Here is a 17,232-nt window from a genome sequence, read left to right as displayed (position 1 = left end):
GGGGAGACAGAGAGATGTGCGGAGAGAGGGAGGGAGGGAGAGAGAGAGGGTGGTGAGAGAGAGGGGGGAAAGAGAGAGAGAGGGAGAGGGGAGGAGAGGAGAGAGGGGAGAGAGAGAGGGGTGAGAGAGAGAGGGGAAAGATAGAGAGAGGGAGAGGGAAGGAGAGAGAGAGAGAGGGAGGAGGGGGCGGAGAGAGAGAGAGAGAGGGAGGGAGGGAGCAGAGAGGGAGAGAGAGAGGGGGGGAGAGAGAGGGTGGGAGAGAGGGGAGGGAGATAGAGAGAGAGAGATGGAGGGAGAGAGAGAGAGAGAGAGGGGGGAAGAGAGGGAGGGAGAGAGAGAGAGAGAGAGAGGAGAGAGAGAGAGGGAGGGAGAGAGAGAGAGAGAGAGGGGGGAGAGAGAGGGAGGAGCGAAGGGGGGAGAGAGAGGGGGGAGGAGAGAGAGAGAGGAGAGAGAGAGAAAGAGAGGGGAGGGAGAGAGAGGGGGAGGGGTGGAGAGAGGGGGAAGAAAGAGGGGATGAAGGGGAGAGGGGGAGAGAGAGAGAGGGAGGGAGAGAGAGAGATGGGGGGAGAGATGGAGGGAGGAGAGAGAGGGGGAAGAGAGAGAGAGAGGCAGAGGGGAGGAGAGAGAGGGAGAGAAAGAGAGAGAGAGGGGGGAGGAGGAGACAGAGAGAGAGAAAGAGAGTGGGAGGGAGAGAGAGAGAGAGAGAGACAGAGAGAGATAGAGAGGGAGAAATACTACGCTCCCCTCGGCCCCCCCCATCTCACTCACTCACTGAGAAACAGCTGGAGATCCTGGGCCCTGCAAAGGCTATGGGCCCTGAGAACATCCCAGCAATGGGACTGAAGGCTTGTGCTCCACAACTGGCTGCTCCCCCCTCACCAAGCTGTTTCCAGTCCAGGGGACAACACTGGCATCTCCCCAACCAACACCCACATCCCACACCTGAATAGAAAACTGAGTTCAGCTCCCTCTACATTGTCCCCCATCAAACACTCCCAGGGACAGGGACAGTACAGGGTTAGATACAGAGTAAAGCTCCCTCTACACTGTCCCCCCATCAAACACTCCCAGGGACAGGAACAGCACAGGGTTAGATACAGAGTAAAGCTCCCTCTACACTGTCCCCCCATCAAACACTCCCAGGGCCAGGGACAGGATGGGGTTAGATACAGAGTAAAGCTCCCTCTACACTGTCCCCCCCCATCAAACACTCCAGGGACAGGGACAGCACGGGGTTAGATACAGAGTAGAGCTCTCTCTACACTGTCCCCCATCAAACATTCCCAGTGACCAGTACATCACGGAGTTAGATACAGAGTAAAGCTCCCTCTACACAGTCTCCCCATCAAACACTCCAGGGACAGGGACAGCACGGGGTTAGATACAGAGTAAAGCTCCCTCTACACTGCGAGGCTGAAACATTTTCTGGAATATTATTTATGAACTGTTCAGGGGGGGGGGTTCACTGGCTGGGCCCAGTATTATCGCCCTGTCCCTAGTTGCCCCCCCCTTGAGAAGGTGGGGGTGAGCTGCCTCCCTGACCCACTGCAGTCCATGTGCTGGAGGGTAGTCCCACAATGTCCCTGAGGGAGGGAATCCCAGGATTCCGAATGTGTGGAACGATCAGCGACCGGAATCTGACGGAGGGTTAATTCCCTGCGATTCCTCTCAAGGAGATTACGATGATGTGAGAACGAGGCCAAAGTGAAGGGGGGAAGTTACGAAAATGTTCCGTCCTGTTCCTCAGGGACTACGGCACAGAGTAAGGAGCCCAGAGCAGGTAAGGGACAGGGCTCAGTTTGTCATGGGGGGGGGGTGGTGGGGGGGGGGAGAGAGGGAGAGGGAGAGGGGGGGGAGAGGGGGGGGAGGGGGGGGGGAGGGGGAGGGGGTGGGAGAGAGGGGGAGGGAGAGGGAGAGGGAGAGAGGGAGAGGGGAGGGGGAGGGGGTGGGAGAGAGGGAGAGGGGAGGGGGAGGGGGTGGGAGAGAGGGAGAGGGGGGGAGAGAGGGGGGGAGAGGGAGAGGGGGGGAGAGGGGAGGGGGAGGGAGAGGGGAAGAGAGGGAGGGAGAGAGAGGGAGAGGGAGGGGGGAGAGAGGGGAGAGGGAGAGAGGGGGGGAGGGGGGGGGGGAGGGGGGGAGAGAGGGGGGGGAGGGAGGGAGGGAGGGAGGGAGAGGGGGAGGGAGTGGGGGGAGAGAGGGGGGGAGAGAGGGAGAGAGGGGGGGAGGGAGGGAGAGAGGGGGGAAGGGGGGGTAGTGGGGGGAGAGGGGGGAGAGGGGGAGGGAGAGGGGGAGGGAGGAGGGGGAGAGGGAGAGAGGGTGGAGGAGGGAGAGAGGGGGGAAGGGGGGTCGGGGGGGGCGGGAGGGAGGGAGTGGGAGAGGGGGGGAGGAGGGGGAAAGGGGGGAAGGGGGGGTAGTGGGGGAGGGGAGGGAGAGGGAGGGGAGAGAGGGAGGGAGGGGGGAGGGAGGGAGAGAGGGAGGGAGGGAGGGGGGTGGGGGGAGAGGGGGGGGAGGGGGAGAGAGGGAGAGGGAGAGGGAGAGAGGGGGGGGGAGGGAGAGGTAGAGAGTGGGGGGGAGGGAGGAGGGGAAGAGAGGAGAGGGGGGGAGGGGAGAGAGGAGAGGGAAGAGAGGGGGGAGGCGGGGGAGAGAAAGAGAGACAGAGGGGGGAGGAGGAGACAGAGAAAGGGAGAAATACTCCGCTCCCCTCGGTCCCCCCCATCTCACTCACTCACTGAGAACCAGCTGGAGATCCTGGGCCCTGCAAAGGCTATGGGCCCTGAGAACATCCCAGCAATGGGACTGAAGGCTTGTGCTCCACAACTGGCTGCTCCCCCCTCACCAAGCTGTTCCAGTCCAGGGACAACACTGGCATCTCCCCAACCAACACCCACATCCCACACCTGAATGGAAAACTGAGTTCCAGCTCCCTCTACATTGTCCCCCCATCAAACACTCCCAGGGACAGGGACAGGGACAGGGTTAGATACAGAGTAAAGCTCCTCTACACTGTCCCCCCATCAAACACTCCCAGGGACAGGAACAGCACAGGGTTAGATACAGAGTAAAGCTCCTCTACACTGTCCCCCCATCAAAACACTCCATGGGCCAGGGACAGGATGGGGTTAGATACAGAGTAAAGCTCCCTCTACACTGTCCCCCATCAAACACTCCCAGGGACAGGGACAGCACAGGGTTAGATACAGAGTAAAGCTCTCTCTACACTGTCCCCCCATCAAACACTCCCAGGGGACAGGGACAGCACGGGGTTAGATACAGAGTAAAGCTCCCTCTACACTGTCCCCATCAAACACTCCCAGGGACAGGGACAGCACAGGGTTAGATACAGAGTAAAGCTCCCTCTACACTGTCCCCCCCATCAAACACTCCCAGGGACAGGGACAGTACAGGGTTAGATACAGAGTAAAGCTCTCTCTACACTGTCCCCCCATCAAACACTCCCAGGGACAGGGACAGTACGGGGTTAGATACAGAGTAAAGCTCACTCTACACTGTCCCCTATCAAACACTCCCAGGGACAGGGACAGCACGGGTTAGATACAGAGTAAAGCTCCCTCTACACTGTCCCCCATCAAACACTCCCAGGGACAGGGACACGGACAGCACGGGGGTTAGATACAGAGTAAAGCTCTCTCTACACTGTCCCACCATCAAACACTCCCAGGGACAGGGAGAGCACGGGGTTAGATACAGAGTAAAGCTCCCTCTACACTGTCCCCCATCAAACACTCCCAGTGACAGGGACAGCACGGGGTTAGATACAGAGTAAAGCTCTCTCTACACTGTCCCCCCATCAAACACTCCTAGGGACAGGGACGCGGACAGCACGGGGTTAGATACAGAGTAAAGCTCCCTCTACACTGTCCCCCCATCAAACACTCCCAGGGACAGGGACAGCACGGGGTTAGATACAGAGTAAAGCTCTCTCTACACTGTCCCCCCATCAAACACTCCTAGGGACAGGGACGCGGACAGCACGGGGTTAGATACAGAGTAAAGCTCTCTCTACACTGTCCCCCATCAAACATTCCCAGGGACAGGGACAGCACGGGCTTAGATACAGAGTAAAGCTCTCTCTACACTGTCCCCCATCAAATACTCCCAGGGACAGGGAGAGCACGGGGTTAGATACAGAGTAAAGCTCTCTCTACACTGTCCCCCATCAAACATTCCCAGGGACAGGGACAGCACGGGCTTAGATACAGAGTAAAGCCTCCTCTACACTGTCCCCCCCATCAAACACTCCCAGGGACAGGGACAGCACGGGGTTAGATACAGAGTAAAGCTCCCTCTACACTGTCCCCCCATCAAACACTCCCAGGGACAGGGACAGCACGGGGTTAGATACAGAGTAAAGCTCCCTCTACACTGACCCCCCCCCATCAAACACTCCCAGGGACAGGGACAGCCCGGGGTTAGATACAGAGTAAAGCTCCCTCTACACTGTCCCCCATCAAACACTCCCAGGGACAGGGACAGCACGGGGTTAGATACAGAGTAAAGCTCCCTCTACACTGTCCCCCCCTTCAAACATTCCCAGGGACAGGGACAGCACGGGGTTAGACACAGAGTAAAGCTCCCTCTACACTGTCCCCCATCAAACACTCCCAGGGACAGGGACAGCACGGGGTTAGATACAGAGTAAAGCTCCCTCTACACTGTCCCCCCTTCAAACATTCCCAGGGACAGGGACAGCACGGTGGTTAGATACAGAGTAAAGCTCCCTCTACACTGTCCCCCATCAAACACCCCCAGGGACAGGGACAGCACGGGGTTAGATACAGAGTAAAGCTCTCTCTACACTGTCCCCCCATCAAACACTCCCAGGGACAGGGACGCGGACAGCACGGGGTTAGATACAGAGTAAAGCTCCCTCTACACTGTCCCCCCCCCATCAAATACTCCCAGGGACAGGGAGAGCACGGGGTTAGATACAGAGTAAAGCTCCCTCTACACTGTCCCCCATCAAACACTCCCAGGGACAGGGACAGCACGGGGTTAGACACAGAGTAAAGCTCCCTCTACACTGTCCCCCATCAAACACTCCCAGGGACAGGGACAGCACGGGGTTAGATACAGAGTAAAGCTCCCTCTACACTGTCCCCCCTTCAAACATTCCCAGGGACAGGGACACGGACAGCATGGGGTTAGATACAGAGTAAAGCTTCCTCTACACTGTCCCCCATCAAACACTCCCAGGGACAGGGACAGCACGGGGTTAGCTACAGAGTAAAGCTCTCTCTACACTGTCCCCCCTTCAAACATTCCCAGGGACAGGGACAGCACGGGGTTAGATACAGAGTAAAGCTCCCTCTACACTGTCCTCCCTTCAAACATTCCCAGGGACAGGGACAGCACGGGGTTAGATACAGAGTAAAGCTCCCTCTACACTGTCCCCCATCAAACACTCCCAGGGACAGGGACAGCCCGGGGTTAGATACAGAGTAAAGCTCCCTCTACACTGTCCCCCATCAAACACCCCCAGGGACAGGGACAGCACGGGGTTAGATACAGAGTAAAGCTCTCTCTACACTGACCCCCCCCATCAAACACTCCCAGGGACAGGGACGCGGACAGCACGGGGTTAGATACAGAGTAAAGCTCCCTCTACACTGTCCCCCATCAAATACTCCCAGGGACAGGGAGAGCACGGGGTTAGATACAGAGTAAAGCTTCCTCTACACTGTCCCCCATCAAACACTCCCAGGGACAGGGACAGCACGGGGTTAGACACAGAGTAAAGCTCCCTCTACACTGTCCCCCATCAAACACTCCCAGGGACAGGGACAGCACGGGGTTAGCTACAGAGTAAAGCTCTCTCTACACTGTCCCCCCTTCAAACATTCCCAGGGACAGGGACAGCACGGGGTTAGATACAGAGTAAAGCTCCCTCTACACTGTCCTCCCTTCAAACATTCCCAGGGACAGGGACAGCACGGGGTTAGATACAGAGTAAAGCTCCCTCTACACTGTCCCCCATCAAACATTCCCAGGGACAGGGACAGCACGGGGTTAGATACAGAGTAAAGCTCCCTCTACACTGTTCACCCATCAAACACTCCCAGGGACAGGGACAGCACGGGGTTAGATACAGAGTAGAGCTCTCTCTACACTGTCCCCCCATCAAACACTCCCAGGGACAGGGACGCGGACAGCACGGGGTTAGATACAGAGTAAAGCTCCCTCTACACTGTCCCCCATCAAACACTCCCAGGGACAGGGACAGCACGGGGTTAGACACAGAGTAAAGCTCCCTCTACACTGTCCCCCATCAAACACTCCCAGGGACAGGGACAGCACGGGGTTAGATACAGAGTAAAGCTCCCTCTACACTGTCCCCCCTTCAAACATTCCCAGGGACAGGGACACGGACAGCATGGGGTTAGATACAGAGTAAAGCTCCCTCTACACTGTCCCCCATCAAACACTCCCAGGGACAGGGACAGCACGGGGTTAGATACAGAGTAAAGCTCCCTCTACACTGTCCCCCCATCAAACACACCCAGGGACAGGGACAGCACAGGGTTAGATACAGAGTAAAGCTCTCTCTACACTGTCCCCACCCATCAAACACTATCAGGGACAGGGACAGCACGGGGTTAGATACAGAGTAAAGCTCCCTCTACACTGTCTGCCCATCAAACATTCCCAGGGACAGGGACAGCACGGGGTTAGCTACAGAGTAAAGCTCCCTCTACACTGTCCCCCCTTCAAACATTCCCAGGGACAGGGACAGCACGGGGTTAGATACAGAGTAAAGCTTCCTGTACACTGTCCCCCCATCAAACATTCCCAGGGACCGGTACATCACGGAGTTAGATACAGAGTAAAGCTCCCTCTACACAGTCTCCCCATCAAACACTCCCAGGGACAGGGACAGCACAGGGTTAGATACAGAGTAAAGCTCCCTCTACACTGTCCCCCCATCAAACATTCCCAGGGACCGGTACATCACGGAGTTAGATACAGAGTAAAGCTCTCTCTACACTGTCCCCCCATCAAACACTCCCAGGGACAGGGACAGCACGGAGTTAGATACAGAGTAAAGCTTCCTCTACACTGTTCCCCCATCAAACACCCCCAGGGACAGGGACAGAACGGGGTTAGATACAGAGTAAAGCTCACTCTACACTGCGAGGCTGAAACATTTTCTGGGAATATTATTTATGAACTGTTCAGGGGGGTGGGGTTCACTGGCTGGGCCCAGTATTTATCGCCCTGTCCCTAGTTGCCCCCCCCTTGAGAAGGTGGGGGTGAGCTGCCTCCCTGACCCACTGCAGTCCATGTGCTGGAGGGTAGACCCACAATGTCCCTGAGGGAGGGAATCCCAGGATTCCGAATGTGTGGAACGATCAGGGACCGGAATCTGACGGAGGGTTAATTCCCTGCGATTCCTCTCAAGGAGATTACGATGATGTTGAGAACGAGGCCAAAGTGAAGGGGGGAAGTTACGAAAATGTTCCGTCCTGTTCCTCAGGGACTACGGCACAGAGTAAGGAGCCCAGAGCAGGTAAGGGACAGGGCTCAGTTCGTCATGGGGGGGGGGGTGGTGGGGGGGAGAGAGGGGGGGGAGGGGGGGGGGGAGAGAGGGGGGGGGAGGGGGGGGGGGGAGGGGGGGAGAGGGAGTGAGGGGGAGGGAGAGGGAGAGGGAGAGGGAGAGAGGGTGGAGGTGGGGGAGAGAAAGAGAGAGAGAGGGGGGAGGAGGAGACAGAGAGAGAGAAAGAGAGTGGGAGGGAGAGAGAGAGAGAGAGACAGAGAGAGAGAAAGAGAAAGGGAGAAATACTCCGCTCCCCTCGGCCCCCCCCATCTCACTCACTCACTGAGAAACAGCTGGAGATCCTGGGCCCTGCAAAGGCTATGGGCCCTGAGAACATCCCAGCAATGGGACTGAAGGCTTGTGCTCCACAACTGGCTGCTCCCCCCTCACCAAGCTGTTCCAGTCCAGGGACAACACTGGCATCTCCCCAACCAACACCCACATCCCACACCTGAATGGAAAACTGAGTTCAGCTCCCTCTACACTGTCCCCCCATCAAACACTCCCAGGGACAGGGACAGTACAGGGTTAGATACAGAGTAAAGCTCCCTCTACACTGTCCCCCCATCAAACACCCCCAGGGACAGGGACAGCACGGGGTTAGATACAGAGTAAAGCTCCCTCTACACTGTCCCCCATCAAACACTCCCAGGGACAGGGACAGCACAGGGTTAGCTACAGAGTAAAGCTCCCTCTACACTGTCCCCCATCAAACACTCCCAGGGACAGGGACAGCACGGGGTTAGATACAGAGTAAAGCTCCCTCTACACTGTCCCCCCATCAAACACTCCCAGGGACAGGGACAGCATGGGGTTAGATACAGAGTAAAGCTCCCTCCACACTGTCCCCCATCAAACACTCCCAGGGACAGGGACAGCACGGGGTTAGATACAGAGTAAAGCTCCCTCTACACTGTCCCCCCATCAAACACACCCAGGGACAGGGACAGCACAGGGTTAGATACAGAGTAAAGCTCTCTCTACACTGTCCCCACCCATCAAACATTCCCAGGGACCGGTACATCACGGAGTTAGATACAGAGTAAAGCTCCCTCTACACAGTCTCCCCATCAAACACTCCCAGGGACAGGGACAGCACAGGGTTAGATACAGAGTAAAGCTCCCTCTACACTGTCCCCCCATCAAACATTCCCAGGGACCGGTACATCACGGAGTTAGATACAAAGTAAAGCTCTCTCTACACTGTCCCCCCATCAAACACTCCCAGGGACAGGGACAGCACGGAGTTAGATACAGAGTAAAGCTTCCTCTACACTGTTCCCCCATCAAACACCCCCAGGGACAGGGACAGAACGGGGTTAGATACAGAGTAAAGCTCACTCTACACTGCGAGGCTGAAACATTTTCTGGGAATATTATTTATGAACTGTTCAGGGGGGGGGGTCACTGGCTGGGCCCAGTATTTATTGCACCGTCCCTAGTTGCCCCCCCTTGGGAAGGTGGGGGTGAGCTGCCTCCCTGACCCACTGCAGTCCATGTGCTGGAGGGTAGACCCACAATGTCCCTGAGGGAGGGAATCCCAGGATTCCGAATGTGTGGAACGATCAGGGACCTGAATCTGACGGAGGGTTAATTCCCTGCGATTCCTCTCAAGGAGATTACGATGATGTTGAGAACGAGGCCAAAGTGAAGGGGGGAAGTTACGAAAATGTTCCGTCCTGTTCCTCAGAGACTACGGCACAGAGTAAGGAGCCCAGAGCAGGTAAGGGACAGGGCTCAGTTCGTCATAGGGAGGGGGGGGGGGGAGGGGGGGAGAGAGGGAGGGGGGGGGGAGAGGGGAGAGGGAGGGGTGGGAGAGAGGGAGAGGGGGGGAGAGGGAGAGGGAGTGGGGGGAGAGAGGGGGGAGGGAAAGAGGGAGGGAGAGAGGGAGGGAGAGAGAGAGGGAGGGAGGGAGAGAGAGGGAGGGAGGGAGAGTGAGGGAGGGAGAGAGGGAGAGAGGGAGAGAGGGGGGGAGAGGGAGGGAGTGGGGGAGAGGGGGGTAGGTAGAGAGGTAGAGAGAGAGGGGGGGAGAGGGAGGGATGGGGGGGAGGGAGAGGGAGAGAGGGGGAGAGAGAGGGGGGGGGAGAAAGTGGGGGGGAGAGGGGGGAGAAAGAGGGGGGGAGTGGGGGGAGAGGGAGGGAGAGAGAGAGGGGGGAGAGGGGGGAGAGAGAGGGGGGAGTGGGGGGGAGAGGGAGGGAGAGAGAGAGGGGGGAGAGAGGGAGAGGGGGGGAGAGCGAGAGGGAGTGGGGGGAGAGAGGGGGGGAGGGAGAGAGGGAGGGAGAGAGGGAGGGAGAGAGGGAGGGAGAGAGGGAGGGAGAGAGAGAGGGAGGGAGAGGGGGAGGGAGGGAGAGAGAGGGAGAGAGAGGGAGAGAGATGGAGAGAGGGAGAGAGAGAGGGAGAGAGGGAGAGAGAGGGAGAGAGAGGGAGGGAGAGGGGGAGAGGGGGAGAGGGGGAGAGGGGGGGAGAGGGAGGGATGGGAGGGAGAGAGAGGGAGGTAGAGAGGTAGAGAGAGAGGGGGGGAGAGGGAGGGATGGGGGGGAGGGAGAGGGAGAGAGGGGGAGAGAGAGAGAGGGGGGGAGAAAGTGGGGGGGAGTGAAAGAGAGAGAGGGGAGAGAGGGAGGGAGAGAGAGAGAGAGGGAGGGAGAGAGAGAGGGGGGAGAGAGAGGGGGGCAGGAGAGAGAGAGGGAGAGAGAGAGAGAGAGAAAGAGAGGGGAGGGAGAGAGAGGGGCAGGGGTGGAGAGAGGGGGGAGAAAGAGGGGATGAAGGGGAGAGGGGGAGAGAGAGAGAGGGAGGGAGAGAGAGAGATGGGGGGAGAGATGGAGGGAGGGAGAGAGAGGGGGAAGAGAGAGAGAGAGAGGCAGAGGGGAGGAGAGAGAGGGAGAGGGAGAGGGAGAGAGGGTGGAGGTGGGGGAGAGAAAGAGAGAGAGAGGGGGGAGGAGGAGACAGAGAGAGAGAAAGAGAGTGGGAGGGAGAGAGAGAGAGAGAGACAGAGAGAGAGAAAGAGAAAGGGAGAAATACTCCGCTCCCCTCGGCCCCCCCATCTCACTCACTCACTGAGAAACAGCTGGAGATCCTGGGCCCTGCAAAGGCTATGGGCCCTGAGAACATCCCAGCAATGGGACTGAAGGCTTGTGCTCCACAACTGGCTGCTCCCCCCTCACCAAGCTGTTCCAGTCCAGGGACAACACTGGCATCTACCCAACCAACACCCACATCCCACACCTGAATAGAAAACTGAGTTCAGCTCCCTCTACACTGTCCCCCCATCAAACACTCCCAGGGACAGGGACAGTACAGGGTTAGATACAGAGTAAAGCTCCCTCTACACTGTCCCCCCATCAAACACCCCCAGGGACAGGGACAGCACGGGGTTAGATACAGAGTAAAGCTCCCTCTACACTGTCCCCCCATCAAACACTCCCAGGGACAGGGACAGGATGGGGTTAGATACAGAGTAAAGCTCCCTCTACACTGTCCCCCCCCCATCAAACACTCCCAGGGACAGGGACAGCACGGGGTTAGATACAGAGTAAAGCTCTTTCTACACTGTCCCCCCATCAAACACTCCCAGGACAGGGACAGCACGGGGTTAGATACAGAGTAAATCTCCCTCTACACTGTCCCCCCATCAAACATTCCCAGGGACAGGGACAGCACGGGGTTAGATACAGAGTAAAGCTCCTTCTACACAGTCTCCCCATCAAACACTCCCAGGGACAGGGACAGCACGGGATTAGATACAGAGTAAAGCTCCCTCTACAATGCGACGATGAAACATTTTCTGGGAATATTATTTATGAACTGTTCGGGGGGGGGTTCACTGGCTGGGCCCAGTATTTATCACCCCGTCCCTATTTGCCCCCCTTGAGAAGGTGGGGGTGAGCTGCCTCCCTGACCCACTGCAGTCCATGTGCTGTAGGGTAGACCCACAATGTCCCTGAGGGAGGGAATCCCAGGATTCCGAATGTGTGGAACGATCAGCGACCGGAATCTGACGGAGGGTTAATTCCCTGCGATTCCTCTCAAGGAGATTACGATGATGTTGAGAACGAGGCCAAAGTGAAGGGGGGAAGTTACGAAAATGTTCCGTCCTGTTCCTCAGAGACTACGGCACAGAGTAAGGAGCCCAGAGCAGGTAAGGGACAGGGCTCAGTTTGTCATGGGGTGGGGGGAGGGGGTGGGGGGGGGGTGGGGGGGGAGAGGGAGAGAGAGGGGGGGAGGGAGAGAGAGGGGAGGGGGAGGGAGGGAGGGAAACGGGGGAAGAGAGAGGGGGGAGAGGGAGAGAGGGAGGGAGAGAGGGAGAGGGAGGGGGGAGAGAGGGGGGAGAGGGGGTGCGAGGGGGGGGGAGGGAGAGGGAGGGGAGAGGGGGAGGGAGATAGAGGGGTGTGAGAGAGAGAGAGAGGGGGGGAGGGAGAGAGAGAGGGGGGAGGGAGAGAGAGAGGGGAGGGAGAGAGAGAGAGAGGGGAAGGGAGGGAGAGAGGGGGAGAGAGAGGGGGGTAGAGAGAGAGGGAGGGGAAGAGAGAGAGGGGAAGAGAGAGAGGGGAAGAGAGAGAGGGAGAGAGGTAGAGGGGAGGAGAGAGGGGGGAGAGAGAGATGCGGGGAGAGAGGGAGGGAGGGAGAGAGAGGGGGGGAGTGAGAGAGTGGAAAGAGAGAGAGAGAGGGAGAGGGAAGGAGAGAGAGAGGGAGGGAGGGGGGAGGCGGGGGAGAGAAGGAGAGACAGAGGGGGGAGGAGGAGACAGAGAGAGGGAGAAAAACTCCGCTCCCCTCGGTCCCCCCATCTCACTCACTCACTGAGAAACAGCTGCAAAGACTATGGGCCCTGAGAACATCCCAGCAATGGGACTGAAGGCTTGTGCTCCACAACTGGCTGCTCCCCCCTCACCAAGCTGTTCCAGTCCAGGGACAACACTGAGGGAGGGACTCCCAGGATTCCGACCCAGGAAGGAACGGCTGATAGACTTCCAAGTCGGGACGGTGAGGGGCTCGGAGGGGAACTTGTGGTTGGGGGGTGGGGGGGTGGGGGGGAGGGGTGGGGGGTGGTTCCCATGTACCTGCTGCCCCTTGTCCTTCTCGATGGAAGTGATTTGGAAGGTGACTGAGTGAGATGCGAGGGCAGTGTTGGGTGATCCACTGCAGGACAGGTTTATTGAGGGATTGGAACACCAATATCTGACTAAGGAGACCGATTAACTTACCAGGGGATGGTGATGCTGGGCAGACTCCCCCTGGCTACGAGATTATTGCTGACTGGAGCTCAGGACCTCAACTCCCAGCCCGAACAGGTACGTGAGTCCCCAACCAGTCGGTATTGTGGTCATCCAGGGTGTCCGGGGGGGGGACAGGAACGTTCAAATCGGGGACCTGGGTGGGGGATGGTGCAGTGACAGTGTATCCCCAGGATAGTCTGGGGTGGTACAACCTCCTGATGATCGGAATAGGCGGGGGAGGGTGAATCTGTTCAGGATCTCTGGGATCAGGGATCTACTGCGGGCCATTGTCAGAGATACCAAGGGCGTTCAGTAATGACCCTGAGTGAACTGGTCTCTGATCAGGCCTTTGGGAGGGGGGGGGGCACTGCAGACCCACAGCAATGTGGTCGACTCTCAGTTGACCTCTGAGATGGTCGTTACGGTCGTAGCAATCGCGACAGCAGCTCAAAAGGGGGGCAACGAGGGATGGACAACGCATGCTGGTGACACCCACATCCATAGACAGAGATGTACAGCACGGAAACAGACCCTTCGGCCCAACCCGTCCATGCTGACCCAGATATCCCAACCCAATCCAGTCCCATTTTGCCAGCACCCGGCCCATATCCCTCCAAACCCCTTCCTATTCATGTCCCCATCCAGATGCCTTTTAAATGCTGTCATTGTACCACCCTCCACCACTTCCTCTGGCAGCTCATTCCATACACGTACCACCCTCTGGGTGAAAAAGTTGCCCCTTTGGTCCCTTTTATATCTTTCCCCTCTCACCTTGAACCTCTGCCCCTCTAGTTCTGGACTCCCCCACCCCCAGGGAAAAGACCTTGTCTATTTACCCTATCCATGCCCCTCATGATTTTATAAACCTCTATAAGGTCACCCCTCAGCCTCCGACGCTCCGGGGAAAACAGCCCCAGCCTGTTCAGCCTCTCCCTGTAGCTCAGACCCTCCAACCCTGGCAACATCCTTGTAAATCTTTTCTGAACCTTTTCAAGTTTCACAACATCTTTCCGATAGGAAGGAGACCAGAATTGCACCCAATATCCCAACAGTGGCCTAACCAATGTCCTGTACAGCCACAACATGACCCTCCCAACTCCTGTACTCAATACTCTGACCAATAAAGGAAAGCATCCCAAACGCTGCCTTCACTATCCTATCTACCTGTGACTCCACTTTCAAGGAGCTATGAACCTGCACTCCAAGGTCTCTTTATTCAGCAACACTCTCCAGGACCTTCCCATCAAGTGGATAAGTCGTGCCCTGATTCAACTTTCCAAAATGCTCAATGATTAACTCTGTGGGAGAGTGAGATCTTTTCATTCCCTGGCACCCAATCTTCTCCATTTCTATCCCAATCCGCATCTATCCCCAATCCCCTCCCATTCCCCCCCATATCCATGTCCCCATCCAGATGCCTTATAAATGCAGTAATTGTACCAGCCTCCACCATTTCCTCTGGCAGCTCCTCCCTCTTCCCCCTCCAGTTTACCGTTCCCCATCCCTGGGGAACACATCGCATCTACACCCCTCGTGATTTCGGACAGCTCAGTCAGGTCCTGAGTTGTGAACGACCAGCGACCGGAATCTGACGGAGGGTTAATTCCCTGCGATTCCTCTCAAGGAGATTACGATGATGTTGAGAACGAGGCCAAAGTGAAGGGGGGAAGTTACGAAAATGTTCCGTCCTGTTCCTCAGGGACTACGGCACAGAGTAAGGAGCCCAGAGCAGGTAAGGGACAGGGCTCAGTTCGTCATGGGGTGGGGGGAGGGGGGGAGAGGGGGGGAGAGGGAGGGGGGGGGGGGGGAGAGGGGAGGGAGAGAGAGGTAGGGAGGGGGGGAGAGAGAGAGAGGGAGGCAGAGAGGGAGAGAGGGAGGGAGAGAGGGAGAGAGAGAGGGGAGAGAGAGACGGAGGGAGGGAGGGGGGAGGGAGGGAGAGAGGGAGAGAGAGGGAGAGAGACAGACAGAGAGAGAGAGAGAGGGAGATTATTGAACAGAAATACTCCGCTCCCCTCGGTCCCCCCCATCTCACTCACTCACTGAGAAACAGCTGGAGATCCTGGGCCCTGCAAAGGCTATGGGCCCTGAGAACATCCCAGCAATGGGACTGAAGGTTTGTGCTCCACAACTGGCTGCTCCCCCCTCACCAAGCTGTTCCAGTCCAGGGACAACACTGGCATCTACTCGCCAATGGGGAAACCTGCCCAGGTATGTCCCGTACACAAATCCCAACCCGGCCAATTCCTGCCCCATCCATCTCCTCTCTATCATCAGGGAATGTGATGGAAGGGCTCAGTGACAGGACCATCACACAGCCCCCGCTCAGCAATAACCTCCCAGCACCAGGGACCCGGGTTCGATCCCACCCTCGGGCGTCTGTCTGTGTGGGGTTTGCACATTCTCCCTGTGTCTGCGTGGGTTTCCTCCGGGTGCTCCGGTTTACCCCCACAGTCCAAAGATGTGTAGGTTAGGGTGGATTGGCCATGGGATAGTGTCCCATAGTGCCCAGGGATGTGCAGGTTAGGGTGGATTGGCCATGGGAAATTGTCCCATAGTGCCCAGGGATGTGCAGGTTAGGGTGGGTTGGCCATGGGAAATTGTCCCATAGTGTCCAGGGATGTACAGGTTAGGGTGGATTGGCCATGGGATAGTGTCCCATAGTGCCCAGGGATGTGCAGGTTAGGGTGGATTGGCCATGGGAAATTGTCCCATAGTGCCCAGGGATGTGCAGGTTAGGGTGGGTTGGCCATGGGAAATTGTCCCATAGTGTCCAGGGATGTGCAGGTTAGGGTGGATTGGCCATGGGAAATTGTCCCATAGTGCCCAGGGATGTGCAGGTTAGGGTGGATTGGCCGTGGGAAATTGTCCCATAGCGTCCAGGGATGTGCAGGTTAGGGTGGGTTGGCCATGGGAAATTGTCCCATAGTGCCCAGGGATGTGCAGGTTAGGGTGGATTGGCCATGGGAAATTGTCCCATAGTGCCCAGGGATGTGCAGGTTAGGGTGGATTGGCCATGGGAAATTGTCCCATAGTCCCCAGGGATGTGCAGGTTAGGGTGGGTTGGCCATGGGAAATTGTCCCATAGTGCCCAGGGAGGTGCAGGTTAGGGTGGGTTGGCCATGGGAAATTGTCCCATAGTGCCCAGGGAGGTGCAGATTAGGGTGGGTTGGCCATGGGAAATTGTCCCATAGTGCCCAGGGAGGTGCAGGTTAGGGTGGATTGGCCACGGGAAATTGTCCCATAGTGCCCAGGGAGGTGCAGGTTAGGGTGGGTTGGCCATGGGAAATTGTCCCATAGTGCCCAGGGATGTGCAGGTTAGGGTGGGTTGGCCGTGGGAAATGGTCAATGTGAGTATGTGTGTGTGAGAGAGTGTGTGTGTTTGTGTAAGAGTGTTTGAATGTGTGTGTGTCTGAGTGTGTGAGTGAGTGTATGAGTGACTGTGTGTGCGTGAGTGTGTGTGTGTGTGAGGTGTGTGGGTGTGTGAGTATGTGTGTGTGTGTGTGAGTGTGAGTGTGTGAGTGTATGTGTGAGTGTGAGTGTGTGTCTGTGTGTGAGGTGTGTGGGTGTCTGTGTGAGTGTGAGTGTGTGTGTGAGTGTGAGTGTGTGTGTGTCTGTGTGTGTCTGTGTGTGTCTGTGTGTGTCTGTGTGTGTGAGTGTGAGTGTGTGTGTGAGTGTGAGTGTGTGTGTGTCTGTGTGTGTCTGTGTGTGTCTGTGTGTGTGAGTGTGTGAGTGTGTGGGTGTGGGTGTGGGTGTGGTCCTGGTTGATAGTTTCTCTCCTCTCTTTCAGACTGGGATATTAACTCAGCCTCAGCCCCTGGGCCCCGTTCCTGCTCGGAGCCGCGTTTCTGATCCTCGCTGCTGTTTGGCTCTTGCTGTGCAGGTCGGGCACAGCCGCAGAACCTGATACCCCATCGGAGCTTCGCATTCCCCATGGGACAGACTCACCAGGGGCAGGACAAGGCCGTTTGGCCCCTCGAGTGTGTTGTAGAATCCGATAGCACCCAAACACACCCTTCAGTTCCCCCACCCCCCCCCCCACCGCCCCCCCCCCTCCCCCACCTGCTCCTGCCCCATCTCCCTCCAACCCTTCCCTGTCCATGTCCTTATCCAAATCCCTTTTAAATGTTGTAACTGTCCCCCCCCCCCCCACTTCCTGAGGAAGGTCATTCCACACACGGACCACCCTCTGGGGAAAACAGTTGCCCCTCGTGTCTTTTTAAAATCTCTCTCCTCTCCCCTTAAACATGTGCCCCCCCTGGTCTTCCAATCCCCCCCCACCCTGGGGGGAATAGACACCCACCATTCACCCTCTCTGTCCCCCTCATGGTTTTATAAACCTCTATAAGGTCACCCCTCAGCCTCCGACGCTCCGGGGAAAAAAACTCCCAGCCTATCCAGCCTTTCGTTATAACTCCAACCCTCCCATTCCCGGCAACATCCTGGGAAATCTCTCTGGAACCCTCTCCAGTTTAATAA

At 57.4% G+C, this 17,232-nt stretch overlaps 1 protein-coding gene across 1 annotated transcript; it reads left to right on the top strand.

Annotated features, from left to right (window-relative positions):
- The first annotated feature begins 833 nt into the window (after positions 1-833).
- Positions 834-16,783, top strand: LOC140473488 (uncharacterized). Its single transcript, XM_072567613.1, has 8 exons — positions 834-845; positions 1,693-1,780; positions 7,415-7,522; positions 9,165-9,272; positions 11,577-11,684; positions 12,748-12,831; positions 14,381-14,488; positions 16,544-16,783. Exons 1-8 carry the CDS (start codon positions 834-836, stop codon positions 16,603-16,605), a joined length of 678 nt encoding a protein of 225 aa, XP_072423714.1. The 3' UTR covers positions 16,606-16,783.
- Positions 16,784-17,232: the final 449 nt, after the last annotated feature.

Source organism: Chiloscyllium punctatum, unplaced genomic scaffold, assembly GCF_047496795.1.
Source record: "Chiloscyllium punctatum isolate Juve2018m unplaced genomic scaffold, sChiPun1.3 scaffold_620, whole genome shotgun sequence".
NCBI classification, from domain to species: Eukaryota; Metazoa; Chordata; class Chondrichthyes; order Orectolobiformes; family Hemiscylliidae; genus Chiloscyllium; species Chiloscyllium punctatum.
This window is presented reverse-complemented; position numbering and strand designations above follow the sequence as displayed.